Source organism: Lachnellula hyalina (genome assembly GCF_007821495.1).
Source record: "Lachnellula hyalina strain CBS 185.66 chromosome Unknown contig00072, whole genome shotgun sequence".
Taxonomy (NCBI): domain Eukaryota; kingdom Fungi; phylum Ascomycota; class Leotiomycetes; order Helotiales; family Lachnaceae; genus Lachnellula; species Lachnellula hyalina.
This window is the reverse complement of record NW_022157186.1, coordinates 1-24,430: the sequence shown is the minus strand read 5'-3', so window position 1 is coordinate 24,430 and position 24,430 is coordinate 1. Positions and strand designations below refer to the sequence as shown.

Below are 24,430 nucleotides of genomic sequence, written 5' to 3'. Positions count from 1 at the left end.
AATCCTAGGGCAGAGAACCCCGAATTCCCACCGGAATATTACAAAGTTGCTAGTTGAGATATGGCATATCATATGCAAAAGAATCCGAGAAGCAGAGCAGAAATTGGCCGGCGGATTCGGTACTTGGCGGGCAGAATATTCGAGGTACTTTCAGAAATGACAAGTCGGTCGAATCCAACCACACAAATGCATCAAATACCAGGCTCGCAGCAACATGGATATCAATAAGTGCTGAGACAGCCCCCCTGTTATACTTCGCAAGGAGTTTCAAGATGATAGCATCCTCGCTCAGCTCAAGATCCCCGGAGAAGGTATTTGCAGAAGGAATGGCAGAGATACTTACCAGGGTATTTTTCATTTCCTTCTCCGTCTCCCAAACTACAAACGTCATTAGCAGTGTCATGCGCAGACACAGACAGCCACAACAGAACTTACGAGTTGTAGATGTCGGCGTTGTCCAAGACGATCCAGTCGGTCTCGGGGTTCAAATCCTCTCTGGGCATTTGTATCTCCGCCATGGTATATGATCTATTCCGAGCTGCAGTGCAGTGCAAGGAAACCGACTGCGATACAATCTATGAGTTGGGCGAGTGAGTGGAAGTCTAGACGTCAAGCGTGAGGTAAGGCCATCATTGGTTGTGAGATTCACGGTCTAAGCCTGCTTCCTCGTGACTAAGCACCCCACCCCATGCAACCTCCTTGGCTTCGCTGGTTGGTTCTGGAGTTGTGCGATTTGCAACAAAACCTGCGAGGCAACAACCCAAAGCGGAACAACCCCTCATCAACCTGCAGCAGCAGAAGCAGATATACTTGAATCGTTTTTGATGCCGTATTCAACGTGACAGTTGGTTCCTCGGTAGGGTTTAACCCCGAGAGTCGAGTCAAGATGATCACAAGAACCCCGCCAGCAGTTTCGTCTGTTGATGGCATCTATCTACTCTTTCGCACTTCTTGTAATCTCGATATCTTGGACATAGGAAGAACTTGAAAGACTAATTGAATGGCCCAGTCGATGCTGAACGACTGGATGAGTCGGACATAGCAGAAAGTATTGGCTCTTCGTTCAGCTGATTGTCGAGGTCATGATGATATTCATTCCGTTCCGTCTACATAGTGATGAAGTCGAAGATCCGTAAGCGCTCGTGACCGCATCTATATATGCATCGCATCGCATCGCATCTCCATCTCTTGACCCTCACTCGGTCTTCCCCTCCACCTTCCATATACAGCCAAACCCTGTCACATACCCCAGTACCAAATTATCTGGTCATACACACGTCCAAAGCGCCTTAAGCCATGTCACATAGCTAGCTAAGGCAGCATGATCGAGGTATAGTTGCAAATTTCTAGCTTGTTAAATACAGAGTTATGGTTTTGTATATCTCGATTCGGCTAGCTAGCTGGATCTTTGCAGGGATTATGTTAAGCTTAGCCTTGCCTTGCCTTGCCGTTGCGGAACCGCTAGTTACGCAACCTCTCCTCCCCGCTTCAAATCGCCCTTGTTTGCACCGAATTTCATCACAGGACTCTCCTCTCCTGCACGCTCATTTACCTCTTGTTTGTCCTTATCCTCCTTTCTTTCTTTCTTTCAGGGGTCGTGGGAATACAAACCGTCATGGAGTACATATCGCGGAGAGCGCCCTTGGAGGCTGCTCTCAAACATGGTCGTTCTTTACAAGCACAATACGGTCAATACCCTTTGAACCCATCACGTATCACCAACACCCATTTCAATAAAGCAACTTCATCTTATTTAGAATTTCCCGAATACATTCACCATCACAAGCCTCCAATCTTTGCTGAATATTACAAAACCATCGAGACCTATGCAACCATGTTTTTGACCTTCGTTCTACATACATTTCTGGTTACGGCTTTGGCACAGGACTACAGCTCTTATATTCATGCGCCAGATTCGAGAACATTGTATCCTATTGGTATATATCAAAACAATGGCCAAATCGTAAATGCCAACTCCCTACTCGGCAGTTCACAGGGCAGTGCCCAATTTCCCGGTCCCTCTTCCATTACATTTGATTATGGTATGAATATCGCAGGCATTGTGAGCGTGACAGTTGGGGGTTCTTCCTCGCCTAATGCTACTATAAGCTTGACCTACACAGAGTCAAGTCTTTATATCAGCAACCAGTCATGTGACGCTACAGCAGGTCCTCAGTTTGACCAGCCCCTCGTTTTGCCTGTTGGTCAAGGCCCAGGAACATACACGGTTGAAGATTGGCATAACAGAGGCGGGTTTCGCTTTTTAACGCTTACCAGCAACGCAGACGTTGAAGTCACGAGCGTATTAACCAACTTTACCGCTGCCCCCAGCCAAAATTTGAGGGATTACAAAGGTTATTTCCATTCGAATGATGAGAAATTGAATCGAATCTGGTATGCTGGTGAGTAATTTAGGTCATTGTTCTGCTTTATCAGATGCTAAGCTGTTTAGGAGCATACACGAACCAGTTGTGTACCATCAACCCGAACTATGGAGCTTCGACGCTGCGTTCTTGGCCAGGGAAGACGGCGGCCAAGCGAGACACAGACACAATTTTTTGGTATAGCAATATCACTATTGCGAACGGAAGTACAGTACTTACTGATGGAGCCAAACGAGATCGAGAAATCTGGCCTGGTGATATGACTGTGTCGATTCCAGCTGTATTCGTAAGCACAAATGATATGGTTTCAATTGAAAATGGAATAAATGCCCTACTCGATCTTCAACATTCGGATGGGATGTTCCCATATGCCGGATTTCCATTCAACACCTTTAACGATGTCAGCTTCACCTATCATTTACACACTCTCGTTGCAATTGCGTACTACTTTCACTATACTGGTGATTTGCAATACGTCAAAGACGCGTGGGATCACTATACTCGAGGGGTAGCTTGGTCGCTGGGCTCAATTGATAGCTCTGGATTGATGTTCGTCACATCAGACAAGGACTGGCTCCGAGGTGGAATGAACGGCCACAATATCGAGGCCAACGCGATTCTCTATTACGTCCTTAATCAAGGTATCAATCTCGCCAACCTTGTCGGTGACACCGCATCAGCATCCAACTGGGGACTCATTGCCTCAAAAGTCAAGATTGCAGCGAACAGCCTACTCTGGGACGCCACCGCCAACCTCTACAAGGACAACGAGAACTCCGACATCCGTCCCCAAGACGGCAACGTCTGGGCCATTAAAGCAGGCATCACAAACTCCTCCACCCAAAACACCGCCATATCCACTGCCCTCAAAGCCCGCTGGGGCCCCTACGGCGCCCCAGCCCCCGAAACCGGCTCCCCAGCAACCGTATCCCCCTTCATCGGCTCCCTAGAACTCGAAGCCCACTTCCTGTCCTCGGCGCCGCAAAACGCCCTCGATCTCATGCGCCTCCAATGGGGCGACTTCATGCTCGACGACCCGCGCATGACGAACTCGACTTTCATCGAAGGCTACGCGGAAACAGGCGAGCTGCACTACCCGCTGTACTCGAGCGATGCTATTATCAGCCACTCGCACGGCTGGTCCACGGGCCCCACATACGCGCTTAGTTTCTATGTCGCGGGTTTGCAGCTTGTGAGCGAGAGCGGGAAGACGTGGAAGATTGCGCCGCAGTTGGGGGATTTGACCGAGGTGGAAGCGGGATTTGTCACGAGTCTGGGCTCGTTTTATATCGAGATCAAGAAGGATGCACTGGGCAAGTTTACGCTGTTGAGGTTCCATACGCCGCCGGGCACGACGGGGAGTATTAGCTTGCCGGGCGTGACGGGGACGCTGGTTGGTGGGTGGAGGAAGCGCGGTGTTAAGGTGGCGAGGGCGAAGAATGGCGTGGATGGAGAGGCGGAGGGGATTTCAGGTGGGGATTGGACGTTGATTGTTGATGGATAGGATGGATAGGTAGAGTGGGGTGGGAGGTTTTACAGTATCTGTAATTTGTATATGAGATGGAGATTTTGGTGGGTTGATATAGCTGTGATGATAAATGACGGATAACGGATGATACATATGGGAGGACATAACTAACGCAACATTGCGCATTTGGATATGTAATAAGGTAAGGAACATATAGGAGTCTAAGGAGAAACAAACAAACTACCCCTCAATTTAGGTAAATGACTAGGATTTGAGACATGTTGTTTTTAGTAAAGCACTCGCAGATATTGGGGTAAAGTAGGTACTGTACAATTTTCGTAAAGTAGCAAAATTCCCTTGAAATAACACTGTATCCAAAATAGAAACATGTCAGAGAGTCTGATTTGATTTCATAATAAAAACAGTGTGCAACTAATAAGCCTCAATTGGAAACATATATGCTTTGTCGTACAATAGTTACCCCTAGCGCGATTGACAGTGGACTTGGGTCGCAGGCAGCATATAAATGGATTACGGGAAATGAATGTCACATGGATCACGAATGTATAAAGAATTTATTGATTGCTATACAAAATTATATTTCTCTCGAATACCAAAAGAGTACAGAGTAGGCTAAGACATCATTGTATTGGCACACCACACCGCATCACACAATCCACAAACCATATCCCCATCTCCATTGGTACGTCCTCCTCTCCTCTTCTCTCCTCCTCCGCCATGGCAGCGAGCTCAAACGGCCCTCCGGGCTGTGAGCACACAACTGCACTATCTTCTGCTTCGTTTTCTCTGTTCGAGTTGTTTTGGTGTTCTGTTCTCTCTTCTTTTTATTTTGAGACGGACCGGACAAGATACCACCAGATACCAGGCCTGAGTTTAGTGAGGACCAATCCCTCCCACTGCATCTCCCGAGGACGGGGGTCAATGATGAGGGATTTGCTACGAGTCGTCGCTCAGAAAATCCAAGTCTCTGGCTTGAAGATTGGGGTCGAGGTATGCGGATCCTAGTGTGCGTGTGGTGTTTTGATGAATTCCCAGTCGTCGACTGCGGTATTGAGCGGAAAAGAATACATTTGTGAAATTTCTATGGGTGGGGTATTGTGAATGGTAGAAGACTCTAACGCTAGCGTAGGCGGTAATAACGGTGGAATTGGTGTGCTGGGGAGATGTTTCGCGGTGTTGAATCGTCATTCGTGTTGGTGTGTTTGAGATAGAAAGAGACAACAGTCGCGCAATATCGGCATCAGCATCGCTCCGAGACTGGAGAAAGACAGGTAGAGCGGCAGAGTACGGCGAGCCGAAAACCGGAAAGAACGCTTCGGTTTGCAATATCTTATGATGTACATAGGAGGTGCTTGTTCTAAGAGAACTTCACACGCAACTTTGTTGTCCTGTTTACTACCGTATAGGATGCCCGTTCGATAAAGCTCTTGATGAGGACTCAGTCAGTAATGATGCCCCACCTATTTTGAACCAAATGTAGAGAGAAAAAGTATGCGTCTCAGGTCTTTTCAGTTTATTTGGGTCGTCAACCTGCACTTGAGCGGCTTCGCATCTCGGCTCAGTATCAACAGTGGAGGCCTCGACTTAATCCATGATGAATTCTCTGTTTGCTTTCTGGCATAAGCGCACTATGAAATCTGCACCGCAGCCTTTGGTAACGCGTCCTGGAGCAAGAAGACGCGCAACTCCTGATAGCAGTACTGTCATATGACAAGATATATCCGGCGATTTCACTGTCTCCCACAGAGACTATTGTGGGAGCAGTCTTGCTATAATCGCAGGATTGCCGATAGAGCGAAGATCATCAACAGCGAAGAAAGCGTCCTCAGCTATCCCATGTGACATTTGGAGAGCTCCGACCAAAACCATCAAAAGCTTTAAAGCAGTCGGACCTTTTACCAGATTGTTTCATCGTAGACGCAGATTTGGAAGATAAGGAGAAGACGCGTACCTTTGCGAGGTGGTTGGAAACGTTGAATCCTCCTCCGTCACTGCTCTATTGGAAGACGGGCTGTTTGCTGAGGGAGATCGAGAAGTTGTGGAATCCATTGGACATCTCAGAATATGATCTCGTCCATGCGTAAGCATTCATTTGCCTTCCAGACTCGCCCCAGAGGAAAAGGAGAGGATATGGTGTTAGGTAAAAGATTCATGGATCAATATAGTCTATGTCGCCGAACAGAGACATGACTACACTGAGCATGGCTGGACAAAGACTCACGTCGTCAGAGACTTCGCCACCGTACAATCTCTGCTGCTCTGCTTGTTCCAACTGTACTTTCTCTAGTTGAAGCGCCATCTCCTCTGCCTCTCTGGCCTTCCATCTCTGCCATGTCTGGTGAAAGTTCTCCCGCAGAAGGGGAGAGGGCCTGGCTTTGTCCGAGGGGAGATAGACGCTGGAGTCATAGGCATCCAGCAATCCTTCGGTGTACTCGTTCTGTATGCTGGATTTCCGAGTAATGGTCCGACGAGACCGTGAACCAGGCCGCTCTCGACGCCTGTTTTGCCTGTGGTTCGGAGTGACTGTGAACCCGTTCATTGTGACCATGATGATTGATTGATATGTAGGAGTGTTTAAAAGGTTAGGTGGGTTTGGAGAAGTAGATGCTAGAATGATTGAGGATTTTGGGAGGTCTGCGATGAGAAGAGGGGGAAAACAAGTACAATAGCAAGGACTCGTGCTTTATATCACGACAACCATCACACCCGTAGAGTCATCATTGACTTGATGTAGATGGAGTCACGAGATATGACTCGATCTGGATGGATCTGAATGGATGTGCTTGTGATGCCAAATAGCGTGATAGGTACGTACCTAGGCAGCTTTCGTTGTCGTCGTCCCGCCTTTATCGGAGTGACTCACAATGAAACGCATACATAGCCACTGTGGCTTGCCTCTTCACTCGGACCGAGGCAGATTCCAGAGCATAACATATCTTTCCATAAAAATGTGAAACGGAATTGATTTGGAAGATTTGATTTAGAAGCAAAGTGCCATCGGTTACGCCTTCAACTTGAAGAAATGTGGTTGTATTTTTGCTGCGCCTCACGGAGGTGTGGCGATGTGTCGGACGCAAACATATTGTTGAACGCACACACGGACGCAGCCAAGCAGGCCTGCAGATACTTTCCAGCATCTTGTTTCTTGGTCTCGACAATTATGATGCAACGTTTCTTAAACCTGCATAAACCTGGGGAAGGTTTGGTTGTCTTTGTGGAACCACGTGATACGATCATGTGAAATATCCTTCTTCCCAACCACCCACCAACAACAAGGCAGATATCGAGGATATTAAATGGTTTGCTAAATTCATCTAGTTGGAAATTTTGAAGAGGCATGTGCTATTGCTGGATGTGTTGGGAAGGAGTCACTAATCCAAAGAGCTAGGAGTTGGTTAAAGCCGAGTCATTCTGGACCCTCAGCATGTCTATTGCTACAGGATTGAATGTGTCTCTATATCATGACATGTCTAAATGAGAAGCCTAAGTGTAGGACCTGAAAACCTATTCGACCGAAATCTCCAGCCAAAGAATGAACCTAGGCTGTTTCACACATGAAATCGGATGAATACCAGTAGGTAATTAAGTAAGTAGTTGACCTGGAGATTTGAATTACAACAAGATGATGCGTCGCCTCGGGGGTGACTAAACTTAGGCACCAGTGTGGTATCTCAAAATTCCAAGATTGCATTGGTCTTAGCAACTACTATTACCGAATCTAATCCACAGAATTCTCTCCCCGTAAGGGTCCATATGCGCCCATGTGACGTAAAGTCGAAAGCTCTGATATATGTACATGAAGATTTCCTTCCTAAGGTTTCACACCGAAACATGCAATATACAGTGTCAGACCGCAAAAGCAGCTTCTTAGTCCCATATCTCATTTATGGGCGCAACCAGAGTAGTTTGGTTCCTGGGAAGTCTGCAAAGCGTAGTCGTTGCGCTCTTGTGGCAGGCGAGACTGACGTTTGTGGTAGACGCATAGTTGATATAGCTCCATGGTGGGGCATAGTCCCTATGGTTGTATGTTAGTTCTGTCACCTAAAGATCGCCGAGGATTCTCACTTAGGATCATTGAAGCCGTGTAGAAATCTGGCCTGGAACGCGCTAGGCCCTGGATATGACTTCAACTGCCATTGGAAACTCTCCGAGCTAGCATTGGCCGAAGCCAGACATTCGATCGGCTCGCTCGGCATGTTTGCAGTGCTGTTGAGAGTATCACTCCAGGCGTGACTGCAAGAGGTATTGGTGTTTGAATTTGTGTCGGTGAAGAGGACTTCTTCGGTCAGTGATTGTCCGAGTTGTTGTAAAGATAAGACGACATACATGAGAGAGAGTTGTTGTAAGTAACTTTGTCACTCTCGAGAGTAGAGATAGAGGAGATATCAGAGATCAAGAAGTTCGTGATATTCATACGCTTCTCTAGTCCGCGAGGAGACATTCTGGCGCCTTTCGTAATGGGACTTCTGGCTTCGCAGGCCTGAAAGAAAACTTGATAGGTCAAGGCCAGGCCAGCCAGGCTAGAAATGAATTGAGTGACGTGCATAATGCTGTTTTATTTGAAAAGTTTGGTATAAAATAGTCTCGGAGTGTCAGCACAAAACTCAGGCTGCTTGCAGCAGAAAGTGCTCTAAAAATCAAATGAACGAATGAATGAATGGATGGATGGATGAACGAGGCTAGAAAAAGATCTTCGAGAAGATCTAGGAGTGATATGACTTAAGTACGGGGGAGAAATCGGCAATTTCACGATAGGAATATCACAGAAGACGCTTGGCGGCTACATACCGCTAGATCAGCAAGCCGTATCCATGAGGATAAATCTCGCAGGTCCCGGCATCTTTAATAAGAAGTCCATACATTAACTTGAAGCCCTGCGAGAATCCTTGCCCTCTTGTTGACTTTGGGTCAAAGGCAGGAACAATAATGTGAGCCTTCAGGAATGTAACCAAAATGAGAAGGTGTGATTGGTGCGCACTGACGGGGTAGTATGTTTCGAACTTTCAAGTGGACATCCTTTCTGAGCCTTTCGGTCCCTGGCAATTAAACCATCGCAAGCAATAGCCTAGATCAGGCGAGTTGAAACAAGCGCCAAGAGGGAAACGGCCAAGAGTACGGAGGTATGGCCCACTCCACTGCACCGTATACCGAGAATCCCGATCTCCTCGAACTAGAAGCCGAATGAGTCCATGCCGGGTTGTATGAAAGGTTATAATCATTGTACTGTGCTGTTCATATCAATTATTCATATAAATTGAAAGTAATTCTGCATTTTTCTTTTGGATGTCTCGTCTGATTTTGTTTGTGGAAGGTCCTTCTCCTGCGTACGAGGTTATCAAATGTCGGAAGAATAGGACGGCTTTTGTGTGATATTAAAGCTTTAATTCTGCTCTCGCGATGCTGACCTCGGAAAAGGCACAAAGACAAAGCGCACAATTGATTCCACGGCCGGAGATTTGTCTCCGTTGATTTTCGTCCAATGCATTGCTTGTGCAAGCAACGTGGCGCTGTAACGGTGTTGAATTCCACAACTTCCAGAAAGGTTGAGGGCTGTGCGAGTACGAAAGTCAACCGCAGAGCTCATTCATTCGTGCACTGCGCTGCTGTGTATAGTACGCATGGCTCTACCGTTTGTTTCATGGAGTTGTGTTTCAAACAAAGGGTCTTGCACTCTCCCATTTTGAAATCTGGCTGCACGAAGGGCCAAATATGCTCCTCTCACTCCGGCTACTCGCATCAATGGCGATGGTGGGTCCTTCCTTCAGCCAGCTCGAAGGATTCAAAGACTGCTCTCGAACAATCACTACTGATTCGTCCTAGATTCCCAGCGGTGTACCAAAATCCAACGATCTGATCTCAGAAGCAATATATGCGCTTCTTCAATAGTTTCGTTGAGTGGTAATGGCCCCATCTCGTGTCGAGAGAAGCTTGATAACTTCGGAAACAAGTTTCTCGAAATTTGGAAGGGGGGGCCGAAAGCTTTGATGACCGGAGATCGATCTGCGGCTCCCCACCCGAACCGATATCCACAACTTAATCTATTAATAGAAATAGACGCATGTCATTCTTCAACGAGGGATAGGCGGGCGAGGCGGGGTACGGAGCACGGAGAGCTAATTTACTATACAGTACATGTAACAACTGCAAGAAAGCTTAGCTGTTAGACCCCAATTGTTGGCTAACTTTGATGTTAACGATTGATATCCAGACTTCCAGAGTGTGCATGTTTTGTCTCACAGGTGGGTCCCAGCTGAATGAATACCCATACACCCGGTATCTTCCAAGCTGACATTACATTATACCAGGATATCTATCACCAATTGATGGAAAACGAATCCGATCTAACGTTACGCCCATATATTAATCTTTTGAGCTTTCCATCTAGAAGTTGTACTGGTAACTAAGCTTGCGTAATGTAGTTTGTTTCTTGCTACTAGGTGAGAGTTCTAAGCATTACGTTACGTTGCTATGTGAAGTAAGTCTCGTACTCGTACACCCCTCCCTTGGTTGAGATTCATTTTATGACTATAACATTGAACTCGTTTTGCTTTCATAGTTCTAAAAAGTACTGTATATAATGAGGCATAATAAATACAAGGTTCATATATAACTTCTATACCCCACGAATTGAGCATGGGCCGTCAGTAACTGTTCGTTACCGGTGCAAGAGAGAAAGAGGACAATAAGCCGAAAGGTTGATAAAGATAGAGTGGGATCTGATTGCTACCTACGCCATAGTTACTTTTTTAGCTTCTATGATCTGCAATTGCTGCTGCTTCCCCCCTGCCTCCCTCCCTTTCAGAGGCAATTGAGCCCCCAAATCCATAAAGTCGACTCTCTCTTTCCAGCCAAAGTGACCAAACGGCGGATTACGGACCATCCACAACTACTGTACAGTACTACTCAGCCCCAAGTCTCTGGCAGTCAAGCCCAAACCCAAGCCCGAGCCCGAGCCCAAGTTCACGCGTTGCTCAAACTCGCCCGCGAATTGGAAGCTAATGCTATTATTATCCTATCCAGTCCTAGCCAGCCGCATCTTCAACTACGACTCGTACCATTGCCACACGCTGAAGCTGTACGAGCACCGCATTAATCCATAGTTGAAGAAACAGGAGGTAACTCTTGTTTCGGACGCTCAGTGTGTCTGCTTGCTTGCTGCGCTGCTGGCCATCCCTCCATTCGCAAAGGTACTGCTGTAGGACCTGTACAGTAGGTAGGTATTCTGGTCCGGTCCGGTACATACGGGAGCTCTCTGCGGATTATTGCCTTGGCTGCCCCACCCAGCCGGCTTCAATTTACGCTGGCTTGCGCTGCGCTGCCCCCTTCGAATCCTATCGTGAGCCCTCGTACGGCCACGATTGCGCATAAAGAACAAATGCCCTTCGGAATTCACAAGCATAGCAATCGTTCAAGGCAGGCGTTGAACGATCAAGGACACGGCGCTCAAGGCCAGGGCCAGGGCACAGCTCCTTCATCAATCGCGAGTAGTGGAGACCCATCAGCCTTTCCACCACCACCAGTCTTCACACATTCTGGCGAGCAGCAGCAGTATCAACAGGGTCAAGTACAGGCGCAGACACAGCAACAACAGCAACCAGATACACCACCACTGCTGCAACAACCGGCATTCCAGCAAGCACCCCCTCACCCCGACTCCCAGCCCTATCAGCGTCGCAGCCCTGCGCAATCTCCAGACTTTGAACAGCGTCCATATCCGAGTGCTGCAGACCTCCCCTCACGGTCGCAGTCGACACGTTATTCGAGTGCATATCCCGCGCCACAGAAACAGCACCAAGTCCTCCGGCCTCAAGCCGCCGGCTCTGCAGACGATCTCTCTCTCGATTCCCGAAGGTTTCATCAGCAGCCAAGGGCACAACCCGCCCCGGCCCCCATCCCCGAGCAGAGAAAGAGTAAATCCATATTTGAGCGGATGCGAGCAAGTTCAAACCGCTTATCCCAATCCGAACCGAAGAGCCTACCCCAGGGCCAGTACAATAATAACACAAGTGGGATTTCTCGCCGGCTGTCTAAACGCCAAGATAATCCTCCCACTATACGCACGGTGCCGCATCAACAGAGGAACTCTTTGGATCAGCAAAGGGTTGATTGGCAACCGGGGCCGCAAGATTCAAGGTCACACCTCCCCTCTCCACAAGAGGGCAACGAGGACGATAGCGGACTCGACCCGTATCTTATTCGGGGGCCAGATCAAGAGAACGTTCACCGCCGTAGTCCTCAAGAAGGACAAGGTCAACAACCCACCATTCACCCAGTACAAAGCGATTCTGAGCCAGCGCCCTTTCACTCAAACGACGAGGGCCGCCAGCAACTGCAAGCGCAGCAGCTACAGAATCCACAACAGCACGGTACACATCACCGGTCTACTTCGGGGTCATTGATCAACTACGAACTACATAATCAGAGTCACCACCCACAGCAACAAGTAAATCACTATCCTGGGCTAATCATACACGCTCCCTTCCAGCAACAAAACGCCGAGACTGTCTCACAGTTATCCCACGATTCACCCATTGAACAAAGAGAAGAACAACGCCCGGTCTCTGTTCACTCGAACGGACAATCTCCTACTACCTACCAACCCCCCCAATTTCCGGACCGTTCATCTTCTTTTCAAGGCCCGCGCCCTATATCTCAAGTCGTGCCTCCGATGGCTCCTCCTACTGGCGCATCTCAGCAAAATCGCCGGTCTGCGGACCCGAAGCAGAGCCTGCAAGGCCCTCAAGGACAGCCAGAGTCGCGAGAAGGTCCACCACAAGGTCCACCACCAAACTACAGTAGTCGAGTACCGTCATTTCAAGGCAATAACCAGCCAGCTACCCCGGGACTAAGCCCAATGCCCTCATCTGCGAGCGCTCAAGGTTCTGCCTATGGAGGAGGCCCACCTCAGAGGGATCGATTTGGCCCTGCAGCGCCTGGTGAACAAGGGCGAAGTACGCCACCCCCACAGCCAGCAAGCCAGGATGTTGAAGCTGCCTACAAGGAACTCCGTAGGTCTCATTAAAAATGTTAGTTTTGCAACATATTAACGTTTCCAACAGAAATAAAATACAAAAAGGTCAAGGGTCTTTATTTTGACAAGACAGCTCAGGTTGAGCAATTGCAAAATTCATTAGCAAACCAGCGACTCTCCCAGTCTCGAACATCACTCGATGACAGTGAATATATGACACGATTCCAGCGTTTGGATGGAGCTATTACCAATCTTGCATTCAACATACGGAAAGACTGGAACGTAGTGCCCGCATGGCTAGTCCCATTCACAAATCAAGAAGCTATGAAGATAGGAAAGCAAGAAATGACAGCCGTGGGCCGCGCTTGTATATCCAAATTCCTTGTCGATGAAGTTTTCAACCGGACGTTCCACCCAGGACTTGAGGATAGCTTTAGCAGCAATCTAAAGAGCATCGAGCAAAACATACGGCGTTTTTCACCAGCTTTAAACAATCAAGAAGAATCGGATGCACTCACAGCAAAGGTAGTACAATGGAGGTTGGCTACTTTGGAAGGTTTAAAGGATACATTGTCAACAGCGGAAAGCGAAGAGTACAAAAAGGATTTCGCCCAATATGTTACATCAAGACTGACAGCAAACTTGATCAACTACTTGCAAGTGCCAGAACCTGCAGGTATCGATGTTAGTGCTCACATGATAGTTGAACTGGCAGTCAGCATCGCATCAAATCTCCCTCTGGAAAGCCGAGATATCTCGATTGTGTACCCGATGCCTGGAGATATGCTACAGCCCTTCATCATGAAAACGGAAGCCGGGATTCCACCGCTGGAAAATCCAGGTATAGACACATCAAGTGAAATAGATGCGGCGAGTACGGGTAGTGGGGACAAGGAAGAGTCAGCGAAAGAAGGAGAGAAGCCAGAAAGCGGTAAACTGAGAAAGGAAAAGACAAAGAGCACAGGTGGCATGTTACAAGCAATGATGGGCGGCGGTTCGAGCGCGCCATCAGGCAAGAAACTTAGTGTCAGTTCGCAAGGCGGCCAGGATGGTAGTAGTGAGGGGAAAGTCAAGGCATCGACTGAAGATGGGGCGCAAAAGGTCCGCTTTGCTGGGTTTGTTGGTGTAGAGGTTAGAGGGAGGCAGGTGTTGAGTAAAGCGCCTGTCTGGACGATTGCATGAGTGATAATGAAGTTGGTTTGATTTGGGATGAATATTGGAGAAAATTTGGGGCCATTGGAGATGGTAGGTATTGGATTATGGATGTCTATGAGTTTATGATTCTCCAGAGAGATACCACTAGGTAATCATCAATTATATATAAGCTATATATGAGCTTAATATTCTCTTCTACTCTTGAGCATTATTTTATTTGCACGGTGTTTGCTTTCTGGGTGTCCAAGTGGCCATTATATTGTCACCAGGGACATATTTCCAAGACGTGTATTCCTGGTGCTCAGTCACGAACAAAACAACACGCTGTCACAGAATTTGTGATGAGATCAGAACCAGAGCTTTTCTCCCAATCGCTTTCTTGTCCGCGAAAAGACATACCTATAATATTGAAGGAATACCTAAAACTAAATCCGTTACACTATTGAAACGATTTATTGATCCTTCAAAGGAAGAATGAACCGAATGTAGCCTCTTGCAGCCCCCAATAAATATATCATTTCTTTCGTTCCTTCCCACGAAGTGTACTAATACTTCCAATTGGGGAATTGAGAGAAAGTGCAATCGCGCTATCGATCCTTCCTTCAAATTATTCATTCATTCTTTCTCTTAGACCCACATACATTATTTTACGACTTGTTTATTCTTTCTCTCCTAATCCCTAGTCAATTCGTCCGTATTTTTGTGACCTTTTCCAGTCAGTCAGTCAGTCAGTCAGTCAGTCTCAAGACGCAAACAATCCAAGTTGAAATAAACTCAAGACAATGCGTGCACACGTGAAAGAAGCTAGGGTTCTTTTCTTCTGATGAGGAAAGAAACATGGCAAGGAAGTCGAGAAGCAGAGCAGGAATATTGAAATCTATATTTGGATTCCTTCGGGACTGAATGATTCTGGGGGGAGAAAAAGAGGAGTGAGCTGATATCTCTCACCAGATACTGTAAATATACCAAAGTACTCATCTCATTTGTTCAGCTCGGACTAACCTAACCAAGCAGGACATCTGTTTCTACCACACCACGCCACACCAGCAACAAGCAAGCACTTTTCAAGGTCGAACGAACTACTCTCTGCCTGGAAACTCGTATCGATCCTTCCCTCGAGGAAGTAAAGTAGAACGTACTGGTACTGCTTACTTAGACGCGTGCGTACGAGTATAGTATAAGCATCTGACGGCATCGGCCACTGTTATTGATTGATACAGTCAGCTTAACTTAAGCAGGTCGGTCGGTTGTTCCTTCTCTCGTTTCAGTCGAGCTGATCTAGTAGTAATTTTAATTTCAATATAGAAAAGACGTCTCGTGAGTCGTGCCTCGCTTTTACCCCTTTTCAGGCGGGGCAGGTGCGAAGGACTCGATTTCTGCCAGCGAGGACTGTTACACAAGCACAAGCACACGCACAAGCCGGTAGTCGCGCAGCAGTTGTGCCGGGACGACCCATAACCCCGCAGTTACATTTTGCACTGCCGGTATTGCACGTTACGCAGCATTCTTCCCAATATAAAGTAAACGAAGCAAGCCTCACAGCCTCAGTAAGATAAAATTGTACTGTATATGCAATTTTCCCATCTCATTTTCCAAATGTATGTCCAACAGGGAGGCCTGGGCATGAACCCTTGAATCTAATCCTCGGATCAAGAACTCCGTCGCAATGATTGTGTAAATGCCGCTTACTCGCACGCACGCTCGCTCGCTCAACACATTCCAAAGAATTCGCAACAGCAACCACATTCCCACCAACATATCCATCCCCATATATAGTCCTCTGTAGTCACTCCACTTCATACCCATCCAAGATGCTCCAAAGTCCCTTTGGCATCATTAGGACTCATACCACTGACGCCCAAAGCCCTGACCTGCGACCCCTTCCTCAACTTCTGCAGGCCCACGGCCACCTTCCAACTCTCCTCCTCCGTAATAATAAAGACGTATTTCTTCCCTTCTTGATCCCGAATACTAGCTCTCAGCACGTGAAGCCGCGCGCTCTTCAATTCTCCTGTCTGGAAGGCCAAGCCTTTGTCAGTTCTCTTGCCACTAGAAGGCGACGACGAGCCAACAGATGAACCATAAGCAGAATCGGACACGGAAGAGCGATCATCATAGGAATTCGAACTCGCAGTACTAGAATAAGCAGACGACGACGCAGCAGAAGAACGCGAAGTAGCACGCAAACGACAATTATCCCTGCAAAGTTGCAACATATCGATCAACAGTGCATCGGTCTCTTCTGAAGTAGCGGCTTTGTCCTTGTCCAAGCCCCAGAGACGACGAAACGTTTTGTTGGTGTTAGGCGCAGAGTGAGAAGCAACGCGAGCAGACGCAAAATTCGAATTACCAGCGGGACCCTGGCGGAAAGATGGACACCATACCTCTACGAGTTTCATTGTCCATGCTTTGACGTCCCACTCTCGTTGTGGGACGCCACGGACATCATCATCGATGAAAAGACCCTCAGTCGTGATTCGGAGAACCAGACCATCTGTTACTGATCCAACACCTGATACTAATTGCGAAGTCGGAGTCTTGAGAAACGCGTTGTTGAAAGCGTATACGGCTTTGATGACAATCTTGTCGGGATCCTTGGTGCTATACGGGCCTCGATGCGAAGGCGGCGGCGTCGTTCGGGAGGTTGATTGCGATACGTAAGATGACTCGGAGTATATTGAAGAGGGTGCCTTTTTGTGCATTGGCTTGTTTGGTCTGTCGTATGGTCGGAAAGAATATCCATCTTCGTCGGTACCTAGATAAGTCTTTGCGGTAGGGGCAGGTGGCCGCTTGGTAGGTGAGGATGGCTGTGAGCGTTGAGTTACCGGAGATGGAGGTCGTCCTTTTGGCCAAGGATTCGTCCGTTCTCCGGTAGCAGAAAAAGCATAGCTACTTGACTTGGGTTTTGCTTCCTCTTCCTTCTTCTCCTTTGCTCTTTGCTTCTCCTTCTCCTCTGCTTGAGCCTTCTCTTTAAGCCTCTCTTGAAGCTTCGCTTTTACTCTTTGCTTCTCCCTCTCCCATGCTTCAAGTTTCTCTTTTGCCCTTTGCTTCTCCTTCTCCTCAGCTTCAAGCTTCGCTTTGGCCTTTTCCTCGTCCTCTTTTTGCTTCGCCTTAGCCTTCGCCTCGTCCTCTTTTTGTTGCTTCTCTCGAGCTTCTCGTTCGCGGGCCTCCTTCTCCCGTGCTTCTCGTTCGCGAGCCTCTTTCTCCCGTGCTTCTTTCAATCGCTTTTCTAGCTCCTCTTTCCTTTTTTGTGCAGCTTCCTTGACTTTCCGCTCCTCTTCCTTTCGTTTTGTTTCTTCTCTCGCCTTCTCCCACGCTCCCTTAGCCGCACCACTGGCCGGACTTGGTTTTGCATTGGCGCCCGTTGCACCAGGTGGTGGGTTTGTGCGCTGCCACGACGAAGGTTTAGGCCCACCGGCACCTGCTCCAGGTGGTGGCCCAGATGTAGGTGGCGGCCCTGATGCGGGTGGTGGCCCTGATGCAGGAGGTGGTCCGCTGGCATAACCATTCGAATGGGCATTTGCGTTTGTGTATGAATGAGCCCCTGGGTCTGGTGGTGGATTCCCTCCACCCGGGCCACTACCTGGTCCCGGGCCCCCGTCACTCTGTGTCCTTCCCAGAGCCCATGCCCCAACTCCAATGGCCATCATGAGTAGAATCATTCCCATGCCCCCCGATCCTTTTATACTAGTCCACCATTGTTGAACAGCCGGTGCCAATGCCTGGCCCACAACCACCAGAAACAGAGCAGAAGCAAAGCCGGCAGCAAAGCTGTTCACATTGGGTTGTAGAGATGGTAGGTATAGAAATCCGGACCCTGAGGAGTGTGGAGGTATTATGAAAATGTCGTATTTTCCGTCTGGCAATCCTGATGATTTGGGGTTGTGCCCATGAGGCGGTGGAGGTGGTGGAGCACTCATGATTTGTGGTTTGGTCTCAGACCAGCTCGAGAGGTGGGTTCCAAACTGGTGAGGCGGGAAGTATGGGAGAAGGGCTTTCGAAACGTTTTCAAGTCTGCGGATTGGATCGATGCGAAGGGTATCTCAAGGCCGTAGAATTGTCATAAAATCGTAGTGAAAAAAACTATTCGTGGGGGGAGAGTCAGCAAATTTCCGTCTGAAGCGTTGGAGGTGGCAATGTCAACAAAGCTCAAATGAAAGTAGACGCACAGGGTAGAATCGATTCGCTCAATCGCAGAGAAAGCAACAACGCCAAGCAATACTATAATACAAAAGTCAAAAGACAGCACAGATGTATCATCGTAGGGGTCCCGGTGGTCTGGTGATACTGGGTGGTGGAGGTTGTAAATGGTGGGTTGATTGTCTTTTCCAGATGTTGATATCCGTCTGCGTCGGCACAAGCGAAACTTAATTTTCCAATCTCCCCTTCCCTGCTCTGCACGACGATAAAGCAACGGCGACGTATCCGAGTCCAGTCGAGTACAGTGCTTGTCCCTGCTGCCGCTGACACACACGCACACCTTTTCTGCTTGCAGGAGATTTTTTTATTGCGACCGTTTCAAAATGCAACTTCAATCTTCGGTTGTCGGGCGTCTCTTCCATGGAAAAAGAGAAAGAAAGCGCGTGAGGGAAGCAGGCAAGAAGCAAGCACACACACACACACGACGAAGGTCCGAGGGCAGGCACACACGCATTGAGGGATTTCCAATTCTTTCCCCTCACGAAATCTAACCATTCATCTACGAGGTATGACTAGAATCAAAACAAACGTCACGACAGCCGCCCAATCCGAGCCTTTCCTATAATCCAGACACGTTGAGAGGTCACGACGTTGCAATAGATCCACAAGCTTGAGAGCGCCCAGCGAATGGTGAGCGCCACGACGTACAACTGCAGGTTCATCCGTAAATCATTGGAGGTTTTGGTTGGGCACTGGATACAGGACTCGATGCCATGCCCCATTGCCCTCCCCTGCCTCCCTCGCACGACAGCGGCAGCAGGGAACACAACCCTTTACAAGGGACGGACCGCCCACTAGGATGAGGGAGCAGCATATAGTACGCCATCAATTTAATTTGATGGTTTGGTGGTCCTTGTACGAACTCTACAGTACGCCTGGCCGTTGAGAAACCCTCGATTATTGGCTGGCTACCAGCCATGCAGGTGAACGCGTCCGCCTCTAAGGAGTTCGCGTCCACGCGGTTGCCAAGGGCAACAACATCAGCTGGAACTCGGGATGACGTTGAGCTGCCTTGTGAGATATAAAAGGGCGAGCAAACAATATGCCATCGTGGTTTCTCGACACATCAACTAACTATATCTCGCAATCACCAAGTTCTTCTTGGGGGACTTATTATACAAGGAAGAAGTGAAGCTGGGAGATGCGAACTTTAATGAAGAGAAACTTCCTCGGTGGTTACATACTCCACTCTTAAAAGTTCAAGTCAGTCTCCGTCCGACATACCCCCGAGTTTAGCTTCCAGTCCCAAATCCGTCAAATAACAAAAGAATTTCTTCCTGAATAAGTAAGCTACTATTGAAATCACCGATTCCCCTCGAGGAACCGAGCCAAAACATGTACGCACGTGACCCTCATCGAACTCACTCTTGTCAGGCTCTGGATTAGCCCTGGCTTGGACCCTGTAGTATCGATGCACTGGATTCGGGACCTCTGCTATGGACTTAATTTGTTCATTAAATGATCTATGCTAATAGGGCATCTTAAGACGTAGACTATTGTACACCGATGGATATCAGGAGTATCATCCCAAGCAAAGGGCTAAATGTATTTCGTGAATCGTGAGTCATAAATGGATGTGGCTATGGGACAAATGAAAAGTGATGGGTCCTCTATTTAGTAATCATCGCGATGTTCCTGCTCCTTTTGGAAGACGAATGCAATATCTTGTTCGAGGTGACGGATCGTGGTTTCGAATACGCTCTTAAGTCCAAGGTAGGTTGATGTTTGTTCTGGGCCAGCCAAGTCTAGGATCTTCTCCAAGTCGAGTAGCTCGCCGACTTTGCTGGGCAACTGAGATACGAAGCCTTTAAGGGGATTCTCTTCATTAGAAGTGTGAATCATTGGGGCAACTGGGGCACGATGGTCATTCTCAGCACCCAAAGCACGATGGACGACTTTGGAAGGCAAGTAATTATTGAGGTCGCTTTTCGGGGGATTCAAAGTACGGCGATTCTTTTGGAATGGAGAAGTCCTGCGATCTTTTGCCGGGGGAGATGTGACGAGTGTGTTGCGCGGGGCGGTGACTGATTGACCATCAGCCAATTCGCCTACATCAACGGTAATTGTGTCCCCATCCAGATCTAGATTTAGATCCTGACCCTGACCGTTGGCCTCGTCGACTTGTGGCTCAGGGGTTTTTGGCAACTCGGGGTCTTTCATCAACTCAGGGGCCTTTAACAGCTCAAGGGTTTTCGGCAACTCAGAGGCTGTTGGCGGCTCAGAGGCTCTCCGTGGTGTATCATTAAAGTTGTACGACCTAGCCTTAGCTAATTGCTCAGCCATGTGTTTGCTGAATGCATCCACCTCATCCTATACAAGTGTTAGCAAGAGATACTCGTATGTTAATAAAGGAAAGGAAGTCCTACCTCGGGGGAAGGGATGCCTTTGGTCTGAAGAGCCGGAGCACCTTGAGCTTCATCTTCATCGTCTGGTGAAAAGAGCAAATCTGGCAAATTCTTCTCGGCGGGCGTCTTCTTGTTTGGTATCTCGGCTGCGTATGACATATGAGCAAGTCGCTTCATCACAGCTTTTGAGAGAAGGTGCTCACCAGGCATAGATGACGTTAGTTTTGCGGGGTAAGGAGCATCGTCGTTGCCAATAGGCTTTGTTTTCTCAACTTCCTTGAGCTTCTTAGAAACTGGATCGAGTGCTTGGTCTAGGCGATCGGCAACAAAACTGCGCTTCCTTGTCACATCTGAATGAGGGTTCTGGTCAAGCTATTCTCCGAGTTAGTCACCAATTAGTGGTAGATATAGGAGAGGTAGGCAAAGCAGAGGAGACATCCAAAACATCTGATCCATCCACAACTTGACAATTTCTCACCGAATACGAAATTTCGGACCTACTTCTTTGGAAAGAGAAGTACCACTGCTACTGGATAGATTCTTGCTTGATGGAAAAAGGAATGGGTCGGTTAAAGCTTTCTTGGCTAAAACACCAAGTTCAGGGCGTGGGCTTTTCTTGAATTAGAAGTCAGTGACCAGCTTCTCATATCCTTGCGAGACGAGCCTTACCTTGTGATCAGACACCAAACTTCGTGAGAAAAGATCATTGCTTTTGAAATTTGCGTTTTTGTCGTTGTACAAGAACTTGTCACTGCTTTTGTCGGTGGAGTGACTCTTTGCAGGAACATCGTCTTTCTTTCTTTGTTGCTCGTGTAAAAAGCTGCCAGCAGTGCCACTCACGCTAAATGGAGGAGCAATGGCAGGATTTGGGACAACGAGTTTGGGGCCACTCTAAATGTAGGTTAGAAATCAGGCTCTCCTTAATCTACTAATGGACTTACCGCGACTATGGTAGAGCTTTTGATACTTGCTTTCTTTATAATCTTATCAGATCCATTGCCTGTAGATACCCGGCCAGAGGATTCTTTAGAGTTGTTCTTCGGGCTTGTATTGGGAGTGGAGTCACTGGTAGCATCGCGCTTTTTCAAGGCGTTCCAGACGTTCAAGACATGGTTGAATGTAGCCGGGATAGGCTTTCCTTCATCCTGACATTCGCCCAAGAAAAGTGCCTGTGCATCAGAGAGGTTGCTTAGTCGGCGTGAGATGGATCTCATATGCTTAATCGTGCTGTTTCCAATGAATTTGGGCCGGATGTTGGGAGGGAATACATTCTCTACCCGCTCAACCCCCCATACCTCTTGGATTGCTACAATGGCAGCTGTACGTGTCTTCATAGAAGTTTCGCTCAATACTCCGGCCTACAAAACAGTTATTATCTGATACAAAACAGCAACTAAGCAGAAAGACATCGTCATTCGACTGCATCCATTGAAGATCGACTGTTGTAGGCTAAGAGCTCTCGGCATGATCATGCCAACCGAGGTCTGATCAAAGATGATGAAATCGGAGTATGTTTTGGCGAGGATGGTACTGACCTTCTTGTAATTTGGCGGGGCAGAAGAAGTGCTAGTTCCAGAGGCGTTACTAGCCATAGTTGATCAAAGCTGTAAATCTGGTATTAGCAAGGCGTTAGAAGAAATAAACATAAGAAAAGCAAGCATTCTGTGAAGTATTGGTGGATAATTCACAACTGTCGGTCAAGGGTGCTGATTCCCAGACATGTTATTGAGATTGGGTTAGACATACGTGTACGGGGTGTCGATTGTCGGAGCTGATAGTGGTAAGTAGGTATTTTCCTTGATACGTCACTATAGCGCGATAGATATGTCCACATGTCCTACAGAGACGTACTGCAAGAAGTGAGTAGCCTTTCTTCTTGTGTGTGAAAGTGAATCTGATGTGGTATCTCAAAAGTTGGCGCCGTATACTGCACGAGGAAAGTGTCATGAACCACATACCTGAAATGCTGTAGTTTGTCGTGTCCGTCCCAAGTGTTCGTGGATGTCTTGACGTGATTCGGATGTGGCGTATAAGGTAGGTAGGTAGCATGGAAGGAGTTACGCTTACCTTATGTCTGGTTGAAGTCCAAGGCTCCTTTTCGTTGATGTTGAGGAAAGGGGCTTGAAATAAAATGGTTTGAGATTTAAATAGGGTGGCAAACTGTAGACCAATTCACTGTAAATCTGAAAAGGAGGCTGGCTCCACGCATCGGTTCTCGTAGGTTGGATTGATGCTCTCGCCTTTGAGTTCGTTGCTGGAATTACGCGCGCGCGCCTTTCCTTGAAAATCTAGCTTTAGTAATAGTATTTACATGGCAGGATCCATTTAGGTCCTAATCGAGAAGGTACGATCGATGACTGTTCGCGGCTGCGTTCACACCTTAAAATGATTTATTTAGACTTGTAAGGGCTTAAGGTAGAGCGTTAACACTACCTAAGTAGATATAGCAGTAAGATCTTGCAACAGAGCATTACCTACTTACTCGTGTAAATATCTGCATCATGCCTTATTCTTCACTAGGCTCAAAATACGCTTCCCTCACTTTGAGCCTTTAGGCTCTGAAAGACCAAGACTCGTAAACAATCAGAGAAGAAGAAAAAATCACATTTGGACATCTCTTGAGACCTTATAAGAATTATTGCCATGCTACATGAATCCGTCAGATGTGCTCCCTGGCATAGGCAACTATCCGTCTGTACCCAACCAGGAGAGGCTAGCAAACAGCACTTCACCGCTTTTATCTCCCTTCAACTTGATACTGTACAAATGATAACAGTCAAAGTCCATAACGTAGGCTAAAAACAGGACTGGTGTTCGCAAGTACGATTATATACCCCACAAAGCCGATCACGAGCCATCCACTCTTGCCCCCGTGATTGCAACCATTGAACTAGAAGATATACTGTACAAGCCTTAAATTACATTGCAGATTACTAGCATTTGATACGGAAAATGAAATACATTTTTTGTGGCCTCCAGCAACGCATGCAGTCAGGGTAGGGGCATAAAGCTGGTCTAAGAAACAGAGGGCATATATTGGCTAGTTGAGATACCCTTGATGACGGGAGCTCGCACACCGAAACAAATAATTCGCGTTGCTCTTTCAATGTACCAGATTCATGGGGGCTGGTGGACCGAAATAAAGAATCAATGGTTCCTAGTAGGTCTGAGAATTGTAAAGTAGGTAGGTATAAATACAAATTGACGAGATCAAAGGTTTCCGCTGCATAGAAGGTTATAAATCTTTCCGAACAGACTCCATGCTTGCTTTGCCTTATCCTGAAGGACGAGATGCAACTATGCACTTCTGGTTTAAATCATTATTTTCCTCTCATATTACATCTATCCATTAAAATACAATACAGCCCTGTCACCGAAGCATGCTCAAACGCCACGCTGATGCTCGCACCAAATGCAAACTCACAATACAAACTTAGCAGGAAAGACCTACGAAATCTTTGCCACCCTCTTCTTGGCCACAGCCAGCTTCCCTTGTACTCTATCCACATCCTCATCCATCCTCTTGAGCATCTCGTTCTGCTCCTCGAGCTCTCCGTGAATAGCATAGCCCATCTCCTTCTGCCTCCTCACAATCTTAGCCAGCTCCTCCACATCTTGATCCTGGTCTTCCATCATCTGTTTCTGCAACTGCACCACGCCATTATTATCCAATTCCTTCGTCTTAGCCGTCTCCGGAACCGGTACACCCAGTACTCTTCCCCCGGGCTTCGAGACGCCTGGTCCAAACAAAGCATTCTTATCCTGCTGCGTAGCAGCACCACTCCCACTCGCAGCTTTCTGACTCTTAGCCGCAAGACTAACAGCCAACTTCTCCAACCCGTCCCTCTCAACCCTCGCACTCCCAAGTAAATCCTTCCTCCTCCTC

General features: G+C 47.7%; 4 protein-coding genes across 4 annotated transcripts; 2 read left to right on the top strand and 2 right to left on the bottom strand.

The window, feature by feature from the left end:
* Window positions 1–1,615: 1,615 nt before the first annotated feature.
* On the top strand, window positions 1,616–3,888 carry LHYA1_G005432 (uncharacterized protein; the record flags this gene model as incomplete). The annotated part of the gene is made up of 2 exons (XM_031150377.1): window positions 1,616–2,402; window positions 2,453–3,888. The coding sequence occupies 2 exons, from the start codon at window positions 1,616–1,618 to the stop codon at window positions 3,886–3,888; spliced, it is 2,223 nt and encodes a 740-aa protein (XP_031005122.1).
* A 2,134-nt stretch (window positions 3,889–6,022) lies between these two features.
* On the bottom strand, window positions 6,023–6,421 carry LHYA1_G005431 (uncharacterized protein; the record flags this gene model as incomplete). The annotated part of the gene is made up of 1 exon (XM_031150376.1): window positions 6,023–6,421. One exon carries the CDS (start codon window positions 6,419–6,421, stop codon window positions 6,023–6,025), a length of 399 nt encoding a protein of 132 aa, XP_031005125.1.
* A 4,671-nt stretch (window positions 6,422–11,092) lies between these two features.
* LHYA1_G005430 (uncharacterized protein) lies at window positions 11,093–14,026 on the top strand (the record flags this gene model as incomplete). Its single annotated transcript, XM_031150375.1, has 2 exons — window positions 11,093–12,881; window positions 12,933–14,026. Coding segments are annotated over 2 exons (2,883 nt in total), but the record flags the coding sequence as incomplete, so codon positions are not given.
* Window positions 14,027–15,795: 1,769 nt separating this feature from the next.
* Window positions 15,796–17,919, bottom strand: LHYA1_G005429 (uncharacterized protein; the record flags this gene model as incomplete). The annotated part of the gene is made up of 1 exon (XM_031150374.1): window positions 15,796–17,919. The coding sequence occupies one exon, from the start codon at window positions 17,917–17,919 to the stop codon at window positions 15,796–15,798; it is 2,124 nt and encodes a 707-aa protein (XP_031005108.1).
* Between the last annotated feature and the right edge of the window lie 6,511 nt (window positions 17,920–24,430).